Source organism: Schistocerca cancellata, chromosome 2 (assembly GCF_023864275.1).
Source record: "Schistocerca cancellata isolate TAMUIC-IGC-003103 chromosome 2, iqSchCanc2.1, whole genome shotgun sequence".
Classification (NCBI taxonomy): Eukaryota; Metazoa; Arthropoda; class Insecta; order Orthoptera; family Acrididae; genus Schistocerca; species Schistocerca cancellata.
Genome location: NC_064627.1, coordinates 290683567 through 290704131, shown reverse-complemented (window position 1 = coordinate 290704131; position 20565 = coordinate 290683567). Strand labels below are relative to the sequence as shown.

The 20565-nt window shown below is 42.4% G+C and overlaps 1 protein-coding gene across 4 annotated transcripts in view; it reads right to left on the bottom strand.

Annotated features, from left to right (window-relative positions):
* Positions 1 to 1277: 1277 nt before the first annotated feature.
* LOC126161647 (suppressor of hairless protein) overlaps positions 1278 to 20565 on the bottom strand; it is a 214423-nt gene continuing 195135 nt past the window's right edge. For all 4 annotated transcript variants that reach the window (XM_049917629.1, XM_049917630.1, XM_049917632.1 and 1 more), the window contains exon 2: positions 1278 to 4322. In XM_049917629.1, coding sequence (XP_049773586.1) covers positions 2652 to 4142 — 1491 coding nt within the window. In that variant the 5' untranslated portion in view covers positions 4143 to 4322 and the 3' untranslated portion in view covers positions 1278 to 2651. The remainder of the gene's footprint in view (positions 4323 to 20565) is intronic.

Here is a 20565-nt window from a genome sequence, read left to right as displayed (position 1 = left end):
GATTTGCAAAATCCCTGATTTTTTCACAGAATAAATTAATTTATGCTTTATACAATTAATTTTCTAAGTGTCTTCTGTTAAGTTCTCTTGGTGCTGCCAACCTTAATCCCTAATCTAACCTGATAAGGGTATCCTCTGGCACCAATACACTGTGTAATCACTCAGATCATATTATGGATGATGATGACTACCAAACACTTCCTGCATAGAGCTCAGCTGACCATTACCTTTTTCTCTTATACTAATGAAGTCTGCTTGGATCTCCAGGCACTGTCTGTGCCGCAGTCAGCCAAAAAGATTGCTGCGTGACATTTTCTGTGCGGTCTTGCTATTAAACTTGCAAGATCATGACGAAAGAAATCTCTGGTGAACAGCCTGCATGAGTGTGCATAGGACACAATATTTCAGCAATCAACCACGTTGCCATCATCAGGTGCGCTGATGTACATCAGTGAACAGCCTGCATGAATGTGCATAGGACACAATATTTCGGCAATCGACCATGTTTCCATCATCAGGTGTGCTGATGTACATCAGTGCACCAGATGATGGCAATGTGGTCGATTGCCAAAATATTGTGTCCTATGCACACTCATACCAGGCTGTTCACCCGAGATTTATTTCGTCATAAAATACACCTGGAGAAATTGAAGAATCACTTGCACGATCATATTGGGTTTACACATCATTAACAAATTTTTAGACATTGTGAAGTTTTCATGTGGCTGTTACATGGTTATATCCTGTAGTATTAGTCAAAAATGAAATGGAAGGTCTCATGTGACATAGCTTGTGTAAAGGAAATGAGTGATTATGAGTTTTGAAACTTCTATACTTTTAATTCCATAGCATTCCCATAAACAAGCCAATACATTACTATTCTGTCTGTTGTTAATTTAGTGTTTGGCCTTTTGTTTAAGGTTCTTTTCTGAAGATCATGTGATGGTAAAAGACAAGATTTAGTGTGTATAGCACCAGTCCTATTATCATACTGTCAGTGTACACAATCATGATGCTAAGCTATACGAATTTACTCAGAGAAAAAAATGATGTGTCATTTGCTTCTCATAGGTTTGTCAAGTAATGTTCTTAATTAGAATGTAATGATATTCTATCAATTTTGAGTAATTATTGTATACTGCAAGTTGGAAATAACGATGAATATCACATTGCTGAAAGATTCTACTCTAATCGAGTACCAATTACCAAGATGTTGGTAGACAGCATATATTTTACGCTAAAGAATGCAGAAAAGGAAGCAATGAAACAACTCAGGGTTAAAATTGGATGCAAATATATATTTTTAAACATACACTCATTTCACAAAACTGGCAACTCTCATACTTCCACACTCAGTTTCACTATTTTATAGCATATAATCTTTCATTAAATAACAAAAACACGGCAAAAAAAAAAAATCAATAACACAATTGAAAATTAAAACCACTCTGCCAAAAAGCTGTATCTATACAGGTGGGGGTGTAGGTGGTGACATTTTAATTCTGCAGATAAATTCAAATACAGCATTCACTAAGTAGAATTCACATTAAATTGTGTTCATAATACATTATTTGTCAATTCTTATAAAGAGCTAACTACATCACTGCAATGCAAAATTATAGATATATATATATATATATATTTATTCCTATATAAAATTGTACTGTACATTGCTACCGCTCTTAATAAAAATATAAATTTGTGTCATTTATTTATAAGTATTAGTATATAAATGCAGTTACATTTTATTGCTGTTGTCAGTGTGTATCACCCTCAACCAAATTTTTATGCAGCAATGTTGTCCGCAGAATCACAGACCACCACTTTGACATCTCTTACCAGTTTCATACATTTATCAACATATTTGTGAAAATGTCTAAAGCAAAGAAAACTACATAAGAATCACATAGGACTATATTTAGGCCTTGTGTTTTAATTTTTTGAATACATATCCAAATCACAAAAAAACCATATTGAATTATTACTGGAATATCCAGTATTCTATAGCTCATAATGAATTTTAGTTTTACACTGTAACTATATAATATAGTTTTTATAAGAAAAGAATGAATTTTCATATTCCTGATGGTGTTTTAAAAGCTGTGGTTTCCTTATACAAAATTCGAGACCTTCAGAAACAGTACTTTTTTTAAATTTATTTACCACAATGATTGGTGCAGTTAGCCCATGGTATAGAAGTATATATTTTACATCTCAGTCTGAATTGTATCATACAAACACACAAGGCCATTTATAAAATAGCTGTCTTTTGTTTATTTTAAAGTATGCTTTTATGCTGCCATATTTGTCATTTTTATGTTCAAGATAAATGATTTTCTGCTATAAAGGACTCCGTCTCACACAAGTAAATACATTACTTAAAAGACATTACAAAACAATACAATACACATTGTATAATACAAAAATTACAGTCAACTAGATCATTAATGTTACTCACATTAATGATCAGGTTCAAATGAAATAAAATAAGTTTAATTCTCTGTGACATATATGTCTTTAGGAATCTGCAATTTATCACATGGATAGACAAAGCATAATCTGATTGTAATACAAGAGAGTGCTCTTTACAATACCTAGGCTCTGTCGTACACCTTAAATATCTACAAGTGCTTTTACGAAGTAAGTCTTTTTCACAGTCCTCCTTGAGGAGGAGGATGGTGACCCCAAGCCATATCGGGCAATGCTGGCATTCGACTGGTTTGGCCACTTCGCATAATGTCTTCTGCCGGTGGACAATGTGGTCTCGGGCCGGGCTCTGGGGTATAGGTGAACGTCAAGCCCGTCGCATAAATAATTCCATCATTTCTTACCAAAGAAACGGGTACTTGTGTCGGTTGACGCACCCACAACCACTCCCCTCTGAATGAAGAGATTTCGGGCACAACACATAACATACTCTCCTGGCACCTATACATTGTTTCAGCTTCCACATCTCCAAACCACACTTGTAGGTTAGGTGTGAAATTTTCACCAGTAAGTTCGAGCATTGCGACATCACCTCCTCCATTCAAATGCAAGCTGTGAACGACTGGAACTGGAGTCACTGGAGCACGAACTGGTCCCATGCCTTCAAAAAACTGATACTCTGCTTTATCAGTACTAATAATAGTCCAACATGCACCATCATTTATCATTTCCTTATTTGGTTCCTTTGGGCAAGGTGTTGCTTGAAACTGTATAATTCGTTCTTGTGACAAACACAAGTACATCCTTTCAGTATCTTTCATATAAAAAGCACATTTGTGCAGCTGAGACACTGGATCGTCTGCTTCTAAGAGTGCCATCTGTTTATCAACTTTGCGTATTATGAGCCGTGGAAGAGCCATACCGGTGACACTGCAAACAAGTTTCACTGTACTTCCGTAGTGCACATAACCATCACGAACTGCGAATTCCTCTGACTCTGATTCGTTGTCGTCCAGCAGGTGAATTGTAAATGCTCCCCATTGTGTTGAACTTGCATGAAAGTTGCCATTTTCGACATGAAGGTATCTTGTGCTTACAGTCTGAGAGCGAAGTCTATTGAAGAGAGCCACTTTGGTACCACTAGCTATGCACAGATCAGCGTTCTTCAGAGACTGCTTCTTTTTTGATGGTTTTGATATCACTTTGATTCTTTTGCTATGAAAAACGCCTATGTCATGGCCGTTTCCATAGAACATTTTCACAGAGAGCATGAAGTGTTTACGTTTATCTGAATCTGAAATGTACAGTGTTTTTGCAGCACAATACTGCTTACCATTGTTCAAGTCCAGCTGCTGCATATCTTGATCAGAGTTTCCAATACCAATAAATGCACAAAGTTGAGCTGCTTGTTCTGTTTCTCCCTCTCTCAGCATTTGCTCCTGGCGCATCCTCCACCCTTCACCAAATAGGTATATACAGGGAGGCGGACAGAAAAAGCGTTTCTCATTTCCATAAGATTTCTGGGCTACTTTGGCATGTAGTATCACGATCACCATATCACTCCTCTCCCTCAAATACCTTTCCATTGCCTCCCTAGTAAGTCTCTGCTCATCTGGTCTGTACAACATGGAACTGAACCTTTCAAAGAAATTTGGTGGTGAAGGTGGAGTTTGCATACTATGCGCCATAGTGGGGAGTCCAAACTGGTGAGGCATTGTGGTGGTGTCTCAAAGGGACACAGGAACTCCAGCTTCTGTGTAATGAGATGTTATTACACACTCTTCATGAAGCATGGTCATTAGTTACCTCTCATGTGGGCAATGTATGCAGAGCCGATGACCAACATCAGCAGTTCGTCGTCCTCTTCCGAAAGGAGTGAAATGGGTTTCAGGAAACTGCAAAACAGAAAAATAAAATGTTAACATTTTATATAAAATATTCAAACAAGAGAAATGAAATCTCTGTGTTGGATAAGCTTCATCATTTCACATATAAACATATGATGTACTTCTGAATATCAATTTAATCAAACTAGAGGAAGTTCACACAAAACATTTAAACAAATCACTCTGTATATGCCAGTCAAGGTTCATTTACAAAATTTTACATTGTTATTTCTCTTTAGCATATTCATTTGGGAGTTGCTTTTACTTTACTTCAACATACTACTGCAATGAGGCTGCATCAGTTGAAAACCAAACAGGAATGTATTGTAAGATTTAATATACGGAAAACTGCATAAAATTCATGAGACTGTTTCTTGGCAGAAGATATCATTTTTACAAATAGTACAACTAACAAGAGATGTATGTCCATAGGCTTACTACATCCAGAATCAGGTAACATAAAAGACATCTGGATCAGAATATGTCATGCTGTAAAATAACTGTCAGCGAAGGTTCCTCTGGGTTCAGATACAGGCGAAGGCCATTGCAAACACTATCAAAATGTTGGTACAGTTATTTTACATCACAATGCTGTTCTACATACAGTAAACCTTCATTAAATCTGCACCCGAGAGGTAAAAGGGTTTGCATTCCAGTTTTCATGTGGCCCAAATTTGGCAGTGGTCCCTGATCTGACAATGGACTGGAGATGGAATGCTGCCTTTCTACGATAAATGAAACAGCATACGGGTACTACAAATATGGCTGTAGGCTACAATTGTGGTTGTATGACTTGAGCTCCTTAACTTTTCAGGAATGGGTTGGAATGCAGTTACAGATGTGATTACATTTATAACTGATCAGGTACGTACCGAGACATTACGGTTATTGAAACATTACAAAGTCCTTCAAAATGAATTATCTTCTAACAATTTTGTGCGTGATGGAAAACCAGCAACAAAAACCAAAACTTTCTAAATTTGCACACTGATCACATGTTGCTCATGACAGATCACACATTGGATCATCGGTACGGAATAACAACTGTTGTTCTCCATGGTAAGAAGGGCGTGGGTTGCAAGGGTGGACCATTGAGAAGCATGATAGGTATGGGAGCAATGCGAGAGGAATAACTGTGCTCGATCACAGAGAGGATTAATAACTAAAGCTTTACAATGTATCACCATATAGTTACAAATTCATACCTTTCCTAAAGGTCATCCATTGTCATATTTGAATCTGCTTACCATGGTCACTGCTAAATCCTGGTATTTGTTTAGCATTTATCACTTCTTCCCCCTTGACAATGATTTGTTAATGTGCGAAACATCAAGCTGAACCAAGGTTTGGTGCAGACATTATAGTGTTGGTTCCCCAATAAAAAATGGATCCGCAAAATTACAGACCATTATCCTTAGCATTGGTTTGTTGCAGAATTCATGAGCTTATTGTAAATTTGCGTATGATAAATTTTCTTAACACATAAAACTTCTGTTCACAGATCAGCATGGATTTCGAAGAGATCTCTTGTGCAAAACTAAAGCTTACCCTTTTCTTGCATGATATCCTACAAAGAATGGAAGAAGGGCAACAGGCAGATTCTATGTTGCTAGATTTCCAGAAAGCATTTGATGTGGTGCCCCACAGCAGTGTTAGTGTAGGTCCGAGCACATGGAATAGATTCTCAGATAGTTCAAAGGTCTGAGGCAGGCACTGTAAAACCACCTCCAATATGACCACACCTAGTAAATCACTGTTTTGTTCAAACCCACCTTCGAGTCAATGAAAGCTTTATGCACTTACTTTATTAACATAAAAATTCTGTCACCACTTTATGCAGTACTGAAACACTGCTTGTCCAAGTTCTACATCTGTATGTCCCCAGTTATCATAAAAAATTCTGTTTTCAGACTGTGGACAATAGTGATATGTAGGACCACATTTCTCAAGTGAATTTCTCAAGTTTTACCTTTACGAATTTCTCATGTTTCAACTTCATGTTCATTGTGCAAGATGCATGTTGGACAAAGCTGCCAGATTTTTCTCATATGTTGAAATTTAAATGTAGATTTTATTCCAAAAAGTATTTCCTCCGACATCATCTCAATCTTTCATTAAATACTGTATAGAACACATCTGAAATTGGATAAGTCTCTGATTTTGATCTGATTTTATTGTTCCATACGAAACTGCCAATGCTCCTAATTAGATGCTCTAAAAGAATTCACTACAAGTCTGATTTTCTGGCTTTTGCTAAAGGATACTACATGCACAAAGCTATACAACCATTGAAAACTGTTAGGGACAAAGTTACACATGTGGTAGAGCATCCTAAATTGTTTTGAGATTAGGAAGAAATAACCAGAAACAAATGTTTAGTTTTTCTAATGGCAAGAAAAATGTATAAAACACTTGGAAAGCAATAGCAACTGTTCAAAATGCTGACCATAAGTCTCAGTGCAAGCATGCCACTTACGTGGTGGAGGTACCTCATACCGATACTAGACATTCCCTTTCCTGTTCCACTCGTAAATGGAGTGAGGGGAAAATGCTGATCTAAAAGCCTCTGTAAAAGCCCTAATTTCTCTTATTCTGTCTCCATTGTCCTCACAAAATATATGTTGGTGGTAGCAGAATCATTCTGGAATCTGCTGCAATGTTGTTTCTCTATAAATTTTCACAATAGTGTTTCATGAAATGAAAGAAATCTTCCCTCCAGGGATTCCCATTTGAGTTCACAAAGCACCTCTGTAATAATCGCATACTGATCAAACCTGCCACTCTAAAATCTAGCAGCACCCCAGTGAACTGCTCTAATATCTTCCTTTGATCCAACCTTCTAGAGATTCCGAAAACTTTAACAGTACTCAAGGATGGTTTGCACAAACGTTATGTACATTATCTCGTTTATCACTGGACTATACTTTCCTAGAATTCTCCCAATAAACTGTAGTTGAGTATTTGTCTTCCCCATTGCCAAACTTATGTACTCATTCAATTTCATACTGCTCTGCAATGTTACGCACAGATATTTAATCAAGGTGACTGTGTCAAGCAACACACCATTAATACTATATTCCAACATTATAAGATTGTTTTCCCTACTCATCTGCATTAACTTACATTTTCCACATTAAGAGCTAGTTGTCATTCATCACACCACATAGAAATTCTAAGTCATCCTGTATGCTTCTGCAATCACTCAACGATGATACATCTTGTCAAACAGTTACAGACTGATGCTCACCCTCCACTCAGGTCATTTATCTACATAGATAACGAGAGCCATCCTATGTTGTTTGCTGGTGGCACTCCTGATGACACCCTTGTCAGATGGACACTTGCCATACAGGACAATGTATTTAACTGTACTATTTACCAGTTGTTCAAGCAAATTGCATGTCTGAGAATCTATTCCATGCGCTCGGACCTACATTAACACTGCAGTGGGGCATCACATCAAATACTTTCTGGAAATCTAGCAATATAGAATCTGCCTGTTGCCTTTCTTCCATTGTTTGTAGGATATCATGCAAGAAAAGGGTAAGCTTTAGTTTTGCACAAGAGATGCCTTCTAAATCCAAGCTGATCTGTGAACAGAAGTTTTATGTCTTAAGAAAATTTAACATAAGCAAATTTACAGTAAGCTCAGGAATTCTGCAACAAACTAATGCTAAGAATAATGGTCTGTAATTTTGCGGGTCCATTTTTTTCCCCTTCTTACGTACAGGAGTCATCTATGCTCTTTATTGAGTCACATAGGACTTTGCCATGGGCAAGAAATTCATGATAAATGCAAGCTAAGGAAGAGGCCAGTGCCAAACTGTACTCTCTGTAAAACTAAACTGGTATTCGATTTGGAGTTAATTTAATCCTAGTACTATTCAAACGAACATGACTTCATGTATTGTTAAAGTCACACAGAGCTGGCAAATATTCTCAACACAGAAGTATTCACACAAGAGTTTCACAAGAATGCAATAGATGGTGTGACAGATAATTCATCAACAAACCCGTCAACTGTCTTGTGAAATTCACATTCCTAAGAAAAGATCTGGTAAGCATTAGTGGGATGGCAATGAAACCCCTATCATATACAATATGTGCAAGGCATGGATCCAATTATGATGATAAGAGAGTCTAGTTTTGGCTATGGATTATATTATAATGTGCTCACAACATTTTAGACATTGTAGTTACAAACACTCCTGACTTTATTGGCAGTATAGAAACAGAAATTAGTGATCATGATATCAAAGTGACTATGTTTAGTAACGTTAATAAAGACATGAAGAAGGCTTGATGAGTATGTATGCTGGAACAAGCAGATGAATGCAATGATGAAAAAAATCGAAAAAAATCGCAAAATAATTAATGTAGATTAATGAAGTTTTGGTAATACATATTTAAGTGATTAACAATGCAGGATCACAAGTTAATGTAAATGTGTGGTAAGTCATTGGCAATGTGAAATACTGGTACATTAATAATTGGCATAGCTACCAGAATGTTGAATGCAAGCATGCATTGTATTGTAAATGTATCAGATGTTAATTATATTTACCAGGGTACTATTAGTTAAGGTCTTTAAACCCAAAGAATTGTTGGAGTTAGATGCCTGTTGCATTTGGTTGGTCAATACAGGGATGTTTAATGCGGTTTGTCGACGACACTGGAGTTGTCATCTGATGATGTCTCATATAGTTCTTGACTGGAGACAGATCTTGTGATCAAGCACGTCAAGGCAACATAGACACTCTGTAGAGCAAGTTGGCTTACAGCGGCGGTATTTGGTCCAGTGTTATCCTGTTGGAAACATACCATGCAATGCTGTTCATGAAAGGCAGCACAACAATTCGAATAACTAGACTTACATACAAATTTGAAGTCATGTGCATGGGATAACCATGAGAATGCTCCTGCTGTCATACAAAATCTCCAGTGTGTCTAATACACAAGTTGGTTACAAGCTTGTAACTGGTCTCCTCCTAAAAACCCACGGCCATCACTGGCACTGAGGCAGAACCAGCTTTCATCACGAAACACAACATATCTCTACTCTGCCCTCCAATGAGCTCTCAATTGATACCACTGAAGTAATAAGGGACAGTGGTTTGGGGCCAGTGGAATGCATGCTAGAGGGCATCTGACTCAGAGCTGTCCTTATCGGAGCCTCATATTCTTGCGACCCTCCATTCTCATGACCACTGCTGCCAGCAATCACTTATAGTGGCTACATTCCTGCCAAGTCTTCCTGCAGTTTCGCAGGAGGAACATCCAACTTCTCTTAGCCCAACTACACATCCCTTTCTCAAATTTAGTGACGTGTTGATAATGGTGTCTTTGTCGCCTTAAAGGCATTCTTGACTAACATCAACACACCGTGTCCAATCTCAATGGTAACTAACATTCATGGCTGCATTACAGCACGTATGTAATTCAAACTTGATTTGAATCCTCTTAGTGGTGCTACTAGCGCCACTCTTATCCGACTGGTGCGAAATTTGAATAGGCATTATCTTTCTGATGTAGAAACACACCTACCCATTTCAAGTCGTACAACTCCTCCTTGGTGTTGCAATTTTTTTCGTCGGTGTAGTTATTTGACCCTATATAGAGAATGAATGGACATCATTAGGTCCAAAATGATGGATGAAGAAGAATCATGGGCAGAGTTTAAACAGCCTGCAAATCATGCTCTGGACAGGCACATGTGGAGTAAGTAGATTAAGGAGTGAAAAAACCCGCCATAATTCAATAACAAAATTCGGAAAATGCTGAGCAAGCAGAAATGTTGCATTCTAAGTTTCTTTTTTTTTCTTTTTTCTTTTTTTTTCTTTTTTAAATCGTCCATGTCGAAAGGTACAAACCGTCTTACCTTAGTGAAATATCTTGCCGAGTACCTGAGAAAATTCTGGTCCTAAGTAAAAGACTTCTATCTAGACACGTGTCGACCAGTCTGGTGAGGCAATAGAAGGCAGCATAAGGAAAGCTGAAGGTTTGAATTTGAGCATTCATGCAAGAAGATCGTACAAACATAGCGTCGTTTAACCATAGCTCAGACTCTCTCATATGGACGACTTAGTAATAGGCACCTCAGGTGCTGAGAAGCACCTGAGAGAGTTGGAAAGGAAGTCCTGTGTCATTTAACTTAATAAAAGAAACTAAACTAAAAAAAAACTCTCAGATAACTTATACGACTGGTGAATTCCAGTCAGTCAGTTGGATTTGCTAAGTTAATCTAATAAACATTTTGTGCCATCTAGGAGTTGGTTGGTTGGTTTGTTTGTTTGCACACGACAGTGCTTCACTAGGCACGGTCTTATTGGAGATAGTAAGCCATTATCTTGCTCTGACATTTGAACTGATTCACCTTGCCAGTTATAGGGTGGTCTACAGTTTAATGTAGACTCCAAACCAAGTTTCAGCTCAGCATATTTCACATCATGTCCATCTAAGTAGATGAGCAGTCAGTGCAACAGATTGCTAAGCGAATGAGTCCGGGTTCTATTCCTGGCCAAACTGGAGATTTTCTTCACTCAGGGACTGTGTTGTCCTTACACTCATATCGTCATAATTGACATTACGCTGTTGAGATGGCTGAATGGGTATAGTACATCGGCCAAAATTTTTGTTTTCCAAATATTTTAAATCTTCGAACATTATCAGAGACTAATAAGGTGATAATTGACTTTTGGATCCGTAGTCGGCCAATTAAGCAAAAACTTTTGTTACTGTTCGACCTCTACAGTACCAAGTTTGATGTTAACTGCACTGCCGTTAAGGCCGCCCCCGCACCTCTCGAAGCCATACCCACCCACCACCCCCCTCAAGCACGTGCGCGCAACTGCAAACACTTTTTTATGTTTAGAAATATAATCCGCATCAGCTATAAAATCCGTTTATTCTTAGGCACTGCCGGTTTCACAGCTTTTACAGCTGCATCTTCAGATGCAAATCTGTATATAAGTGGAAAGCAATCACGCAGAAAAATAAATAATCCAAAACCTACGATGAAACCGTAATACAAAACTCACTCACTGGAGTCAAGTCAGTATGTACATAAAAAATTACGTGAACACACGTTCATGGCAGCGAGGGCGGTTATGGCTGAAACAACTGGTTTTCGGTTATACCTTTTTTTTCCCCCCTTCAACGCCAGCTTAAACAGAGTGGTAAAACCCGTTCAAAATAACCTGTTTCTGAAATAAACAAAAATTGGTTTTTCCTGTAATGAACGTAAAAATTGAAATTTTGACTCCTTCAGTTTCAAGATACACAGAATCAAAATATTAAATTAACTGTGCAAATATAAGAAAACTCAGCCGGTACAACGATCATAGCGCTATTTGGGCATTACGAATGGTCTGTGATAAAGGGTGAAAATTGACGATGAAGTTCTGTATTTATCATTAAGTTGTCCTTTAACAAAATCTATTAGCAGAGAAAGGCATTATTATATACACACGCAACAGATTAGCTACTCTGTATCTTCACTGAAATCTTTCAATGAATTGTTTTCTCCTTGTATGATATAGACGGTTTGTCGTGGCTTGTCCCGTTTTTAATTATTTTAAAGCAAATGTGGCACTGTACTTCACTGATACCGCACATCGTAAAATACTACCAGACTACGGATGGTGGCTTTCTGTAAAACAATTATTGTCCGACGACAACAGCGAAATACGACCATACAGATCAATAGGGCACGTCTCGTACAACTCATGTACATGCGTACCATCCATTAGGCCACGCCACATGGTAACAGGTACATTGTCTCAGCATTGCTGTTATGAATTCTCACACCCTGTGTTTGTTGTTCGTTTCTGTCGGCATTGTTATTAAAATAGCACTGATCTCTTTTCTATTGCAACGCGAAATTTTACGAAGAAAAATTACTGGTTTTCTAAAAAAAGACTTATTTAAAAACCAAAAATTTTAGGACTGCTTCAATGGTTAACTGACTGTCCTCTAAAATGGCCTATGTGCTACACGAACAAGCAATGGTGGAAAACGCTCCCGTAAAACGTTTGGAGAAGGGTAAGAAACAATGAAGAGGAAATTTTATGTAATGCCACAATGGATAAGGAGGAACGTCAACATGTAGTCGTGAACACCCACTATCGAATGGTTCTCTAGGTGACAGTTCAGTTCACTATTTAAAAACTTTGGGCGCCATAATAATCTATACGGTATCAAGGGTAATAGACTTGGTAAATTTCTCATTAAAACTCAAAATAATAATAAAACTGTATCAAGCAGGCGTAATCGTGACCCGAAGATTTAGCTAGCAACGCAAGTAACTGGCACATGGCATGACAATAGACAGGCAGAAAGAGAAAATACTAACGTGTTGTTTAGGAACAACGCAAGTTAACTAAATAGAACCACACACGATTGACTATGAATGCTGGGTTTTCCTGTGATATGTCATGTGGGTCATGAATTGAATCCAGTGAGTACATTTTTATTACGCTTCGTCTTAGGTTTGGGATTATTTTCTATGTGATTGTTTTCAGCCTGTATACAGCTTTGCACTTCAAGATGCAGCTGTCAATCCGGTATTGCCTAAGAATGAAATAATTTTACAACTGAAGCGGTTTTATTTCTCAGCATGATTTGCCGTGGTTGTGGTTACCCAGACTATAAAGCTTTCTTTGCACACTTTTTTTCGTATTATACATCAATTTTTTCTTGTACGAGTGTAACACCGATGACGCGAAAGAACACTATCCGTCTGTGATTTTTAGTATCGTATGTCACCTGAATTACCATTTAATTTACCCACAGATAAACGAACATAGCGAAAGTAAAAAGGAACTGCTTTTCAAGGAAGTACGGAGCGACATCTAAAGAAGATCCTACACAATTTTACTAGGAAGTGGCTAACGTCTGCCACGGCCCCCCGACGAACTCTTGCCCCTCTGTACACCTGACTTCCGGGAAGCGTTATTTATACAATCCTTGCCACCTTGACCTAATATCCGTTGCAGTCAACCAGTCCTTTAATGTGCTGGAGGAAGACTGTTCAAACCCGCGTCATCCGGCCATCCTGATTCAGGTTTTCCGTTACTTCTCTAAATCGCTTTAGGCAAATGCCGGGTTAGTTCCTTCGAAAGGGTACGGGCGCTTTGCTTCTCCATCCTTCCCTGTTCCGAACTCGTGCACCGTCTCTCATGACCTCGTCGACGGTGCGTTAAAGACTAATCTCCTCCTCCCAGCTTTACAGGTCGTCGTCATCATCATACAACGAATGACAGGTAGCCTTATTGGTTCATGAAACAATGTGCATGTGTAGGATGCATCAGACAGCTTTAGAATATTTGTTAAGCAATATGAAGCTACACGAATACACGACATAAGCTGCGGAGAAATAACAACGAGATGCACGACTGGAAGTATTTCGATGAAGTGTAGTACTGCTGTGGAAAAGAGAGCGTACAAGAACCTTATGTGGACTATTCTTCTGTACTGCTTAAGTGTTTGAGATCAATGTTAATTACCAACAAAGGAGCAAGCTTAGAAAATCCGATTCGCGCTGTTAAGATTCGAAACTGACAGATGCTGTCAGACTGATATTTGCGCAAATGTCCAACCTTTTTTAACAAGTGATCTTTGAAAGGAAGACGATATTATCTGACTAGAACGACTGACCAAATTAAATGAAGCTTTACTCGAAAGACACAGCTGTTCGATGTACACCTCCCGGAAGATCGATACTAACAAAGGCTCTGAGCACTATGGGACTTAACTGCTGTGGTCATCAGTCCCCTAGAACTTAGAACTACTTAAACCTAACTAACCTAAGGACATCACACACATCCATGCCCGAGGCAGGATTCGAACCTGCGACCGTAGATGTCGCGCGGTTCCGGACTGTAGCGCCTAGAACCGCTCGTCCACTCCGGCCGGCTCGAAACTAACAGGAGAGACATTAAGACACGTATGGGACAAACATTCATTTTTCCCGCTCTTCATCATTCCCATGTGTGACAAGGACAATGATGAATACGGGTCCTCACATGGCCTAGCGCGGATACTAAACGGTCATTTGTGCACTACGTAACAACAGAGCGAGATCTGAATGATTTTGCTTGATATCACCGAAGGTGGTCTAATAATATCTCCAAAATACTAGAATCCAATCTATAATCCAATTGACTTTATAATGGAGGGGCCTAATAATCAACTGTATCAGACTAGTTCACAAAATTACACTGTAGAGCTCTGCCAAACAGCTGTGGAAATTGCTCCAAAAGGCACTTCCTACGTTTGCGACACGGTTACAATAAATGCAATAAAGTAGCAGGGTAACCTCTTCCTAACGTATATAAATGCACGACAATGACCATAAAACAGAAAAAGCAGCCGTATTTTCCGACTACAGGACTACTGGCGAACATATCCTTTAAATATTTAGAATCAATACTAACAAAGGTATATGAAATTGTACTAAAAAGCGATAAGAAATCATACGCAAGCACGCACACACACCTGGTAGTAGGGAAGGCGAATGAAAGAATCTGATTTGTTGGAACAGTTCCTGGAAAGAACTACGAATTCGTAACGGGAAAAGCACAGAAATCGCCGGTGGGACTGATTGCAGTTTAAGCTCCTGTGTTTGGCGTGGCTATCAAGAAGGCATCGACAGCAGACATTCAACGAATACAGAAATGCAGTTGGTAGGATCGCAACACATTTGTCTAGTCCGTACGAAAGTGCAACAGATATGCTCAGGAAACTTAAATATGGATCCGGATGAGAGGCGACACCAAGACAGCGTTCTGTAGGGGTATCTGAGGAGTTGAATTCTGCTGCCACCAACGTGTACTTCGCGTATGGATCACTGGAATAAGTCAAGAGAGATTAGGGCGCTTACAGAGGCATCGAGACCGTAACTTTTCCACGTGTTCAATCGCCGAATGGAATACGTCAGAAAACAGCTAATTCTGGTACGAAGTATCCTATGCCATGCATTGTATAGTGTTTCGCCGAGTAATATACACTAAAAGAACTCACCAGGAAGGACTTATCCGAATGGGACAAAATTGTAGACGAGATGTACTTGTACAGGCAAAAATAAATAAATAATAAAAAATAAATAAAAATAAAAAAATACAATTTCAGAAAAACTGAATGATTAAATCAAGAGAAAGAGCTTCACGAACTGATCAGTTCAAAAACGCGTTGGCCCACCTCCGGCCCTTATGCAAGCAGTTATTCGGCCTGTCATTGATTGATGGAGTTGTTGGAAGTCATCCTGAGGGATATCGTGGCAAATTCTGCCCAGATGGCGCGTAAGCTGGTCAAAATCCCGAATTGATTTCGTGCCCTGCCCATAATACTCTAAACGTTTTCATCTACATCGCTACTCCGCAGATCACATTTAAGTGCCTGGCAGAGGGTTCACCGAAGCACCTTCACAATTCTCTATTATTATTCCAATCTCGTATAGCGCGCGGAAAGAACGAACACCTACATCTTTCCGTACGAGCTCTGATTTCACTTATTTCATCGTGGTGATAGTTTCTCCCTATATAGGTCGGTGTCAACAAAATATTTTCGCATTCGGAGGAGATAGCTGGTGACTGGAATTTCGTGAGAGGGTTCCGTCTCAACGAAAAACGCTTTCTTTTAATATGTCCCGCCCAAATCCTCTATCATTTCGGTGACACTCTCTCCCACATTTCGCGATAATACAAAACGTACTGCCCTTCTTTGAACTTTTTCGATGTACTCCGTCAGTCCTATCTGGGAAGGATCCCACACCGCGCAGCAGTATTCTAAAAAAGGGCGGACAATTGGGTGTAGATCCGGCAACCTTGCTGTCAACGTAGTGTCTGGCAAGCACGAAGGCTGTTAGTAGAAACCCTCGCCGCGTGCGGGCGGGTATTATCTTGAAGAAACGCAAGCCCAGGATGGATTGTCATGAAGGACATTAAAACAGAGCGTAGTTACATTCCACACCGCTATGCAACACGCTGCAGTTCGGAGCTAGCGGCAGAGGACTGCAAAATATGTAGAGATGAAGAACATAGATGCAGAATGTTAATAACGTTTGTTTTATTTAAAAAGCTATAGTTTTCACATAAAAAATTCGGAGGCGTTAGTTTTCAACAAGCTCTCTTCGTACATAGGGGAGGATTAAAAAAAAAATAAAATAAAATAAAAAAATAAAAAAAGCTAAATCCACCAACGAGTTTCTGCATCTTCAGACTACCCACAGTTATTGCTTCCAGATGTAGAGATCATATTGCGTTCAGAGGTTAATAAAACGCCTCTTGCGCGGCACCCTCTAAACACTATCGGTTATTGCTACATTAGAGCGCTGAAACTCTGCGACCGTGTGACATACCGCCTGCAATTGTGTACGCGTGTTTCGGTGCAACGAGCAGCTCCCTGCAACGGCGATTTTAAATGAAGCGTGCCGAGAGTTTAATTATTTTGCTACAATTACGCAGCATCATTTGGAAATTCGCGTTTGTCGAGTTTGCGGCCACAAGCCGCGCGCGCCGTTCGGTTCCCACGCGCGGCTGGCAGGCCAACAGTCTGCCCCAGGAAGCGGCACGGGCCAAAAACAACAGCGCCGACACACACACACACACACACACACACACACACAGAGAGAGAGAGAGAGAGAGAGAGAGAGAGAGAGAGCGAGCGCCAGCCACTGCCGATTTATTCCTCCCGGGCGGAATCAACACACGGAGAGCCCGATTCGTTTAAGCGATTTCATCATTCATCGCACAAAACAATCAATCTCAGCGGCTTCAAATTGTCGGCATCCGCCAACTAGATCAGACTGTTTCCCGGAATGAAAATAGTCACTTCAATTCAGCCCGACAGCATTCAAGTATTGCCGCAAATTTCAATGCAAACATTCTAGGTTAGGAGCGACTGTGGCCGTTACGAATATCAACTGCAAATACAGATTTCTATAACAAGTCACAATTATTATATTATTACTTTCACATTACGCGTTTCGGAGGATTATGCAATGCACTACTTTTGGGTAGAGAGAGAGAGAGAGAGAGAGAGAGGGGGGGGGGAGACGAGAGAGAGAGAGAGAGGGGGGGGGAGAGGGGGGAGGAGAGAGAGAGAGAGAGAGAGAGAGAGAGAGGGGGGGGGAGACAGAGAGAGAGAGAGAGAGAGAGGGGGGGGGGCGAGACGAGAGAGAGAGCGAGGGGGGGCGAGACGAGACGAGAGAGAGAGGGGGGGGGGGCGAGACGAGACGAGAGAGAGAGAGAGGGGGGGGCGAGACGAGACGAGAGAGAGAGAGAGGGGGGGGGCGAGACGAGACGAGAGAGAGAGAGGGGGGGGCGAGACGAGACGAGAGAGAGAGAGAGAGGGGGGGGGCGAGACGAGACGAGAGAGAGAGAGAGAGGGGGGGCGAGACGAGACGAGAGAGAGAGAGAGGGGGGGGGCGAGACGAGACGAGAGAGAGAGAGAGGGGGGGGGGCGAGACGAGACGAGAGAGAGAGAGAGGGGGGGGCGAGACGAGACGAGAGAGAGAGAGAGGGGGGGGGGGGGCGAGACGAGACGAGAGAGAGAGAGAGGGGGGGGGCGAGACGAGACGAGAGAGAGAGAGAGGGGGGGCGAGACGAGACGAGAGAGAGAGAGAGGGGGGGGGGCGAGACGAGACGAGAGAGAGAGAGAGGGGGGGGGGGCGAGACGAGACGAGAGAGAGAGGGGGGGGGCGAGACGAGACGAGAGAGAGAGAGAGAGGGGGGGGGCGAGACGAGACGAGAGAGAGAGAGAGAGAGGGGGGGGCGAGACGAGACGAGAGAGAGAGAGGGGGGGCGAGACGAGACGAGAGAGAGAGAGAGAGGGGGGGCGAGACGAGACGAGAGAGAGAGAGGGGGGGGGGCGAGACGAGACGAGAGAGAGAGGGGGGGGGCGAGACGAGAGAGAGGGGGGGAGCGAGACGAGACGAGAGAGAGAGAGAGAGGGGGGGCGAGACGAGACGAGAGAGAGAGGGGGGGGGGCGAGACGAGACGAGAGAGAGAGGGGGGGGGCGAGACGAGAGAGAGGGGGGAGACGAGAGAGAGAGAGGGGGGGAGACGAGAGAGAGAGAGGGGGGGAGACGAGAGAGAGAGGGGGGGAGACGAGAGAGAGAGGGGGGGAGACGAGAGAGAGAGAGGGGGGGGGAGACGAGAGAGAGAGAGAGGGGGGAGACGAGAGAGAGAGAGGGGGGGGGAGACGAGAGAGAGAGAGAGGGGGGGAGACGAGAGAGAGGGGGGGGGAGACGAGAGAGAGAGGGGGGGAGACGAGAGAGAGAGGGGGGGGAGACGAGAGAGGGGGGGGAGACGAGAGAGAGGGGGGAGACGAGAGAGAGGGGGAGACGAGAGAGAGGGGGGAGACGAGAGAGAGGGGGGAGACGAGAGAGGGGGGAGACGAGAGAGGGGGGAGACGAGAGAGGGGGGAGACGAGAGAGGGGGGAGACGAGAGGGGGGGAGACGAGAGAGGGGGAGACGAGAGAGGGGGGAGACGAGAGAGGGGGGAGACGAGAGAGGGGGGAGACGAGAGAGGGGGGAGACGAGAGAGGGGGGGGAGACGAGAGAGGGGGGGGGAGACGAGAGAGGGGGGGGAGACGAGAGAGAGGGGGGAGACGAGAGAGAGGGGGGAGACGAGAGAGAGGGGGGGAGACGAGAGAGGGGGGAGACGAGAGAGGGGGGGAGACGAGAGAGGGGGGGAGACGAGAGAGGGGGGGAGACGAGAGAGGGGGGGAGACGAGAGAGAGGGGGGAGACGAGAGAGAGGGGGGGAGACGAGAGAGAGGGGGGGAGACGAGAGAGAGGGGGGAGACGAGAGAGGGGGGAGACGAGAGAGGGGGGAGACGAGAGAGGGGGGAGACGAGAGAGGGGGGGAGACGAGAGAGGGGGGGAGACGAGAGAGGGGGGAGACGAGAGAGGGGGGAGACGAGAGAGGGGGGAGACGAGAGAGGGGGGAGACGAGAGAGGGGGAGACGAGAGAGAGGGGGGGAGACGAGAGAGAGGGGGGGAGACGAGAGAGAGAGGGGAGAAAAGAGAGAGGGGGGAGAAAAGAGAGAGGGGGGGAGAAAAGAGAGAGGGGGGGAGAAGAGAGAGAGAGGGGGGAGAAGAGAGAGAGGGGGGGAGAAGAGAGAGAGGGGGGAGAAGAGAGAGGGGGAGAAGAGAGAGAGGGGGAGAAGAGAGAGAGGGGGGAGAAGAGAGAGAGGGGGGGGAGAGGTGTAGCATCACAGTTATGTAATGTTGAAAACAATTAAGAGCAGAAGATACGCTGAGCATTGGGAGACATAAAAAAATAAATATAATAATAATAATAATCATCATCAACATCATCATAACATGGAGACGTTGTCGCAGGTTAGGTGTAAAGAAGCAGACTAACAACGATCGTTTTCTTTCCCTGGACATATTCTGGCAAGGGAAACATGTATGTCAAAGAATACCGATGCGATATAATGAATGCGTTGCCTATTTAAAGAAAGAAGTTCCACCTAGCGAATATTTAATGACATGCAGTAGGAAAATGATCGCGCAGCTAACAAAACGACGAATGTATGGCGCAAAGTAGAACACGGCTTACACGGGTACAGACGCAAACGTTTTACTGACAGAAAAACGTACCATATACTGTGTCGTCATAAACACAACACTTGGCCAGGCCACGGTCAAATCGGAATACTGTTGAGCATGTGATAAGACTGAACGATTGTGGAAAGATTTAACGTCGATAAGAGGACGAACTGTTGCGTAACTTCAAAAGGCCGAAACAGCAGAAACGCATTGTTTCAATGAGATTCTTCAACATTAAGGTGCGTTTACACTGCCATTTGTATCTGCACATGTATGAGATACATGTATATGCGACTTTGCGACATGTATCGCGCCTTGTATGAGTTGACAAGTATCAACCTCATACATGTATGAGCGTGCGTTTACACTGGTTGATATGTATCACTGTGCGGTAGCTTTCGACGACGATTTGGAAGATTTCACATTTTTATGTGCTGGTACACTTGCTCTTTTGGAAGATGATAGGAAGAAAAGGCGGAGGAAGCGTAGATGGTGGCAGAGAGAGTTTCTCGCGAATTAACGCTAAAGGATGGCGCATATTTTAGAAATTATGTTAGGATGAGTATGGAGGATTTCCGCGGTTTGTTATCACTTGTGGCTCCTCTTGTGTCCAAAACCAACACAAACTTTCGGGAAGCGATTCCACCAGAGGATCAGTTGGCAGTAACACTCCGTTTTTTGGCCACTGGGGATTCC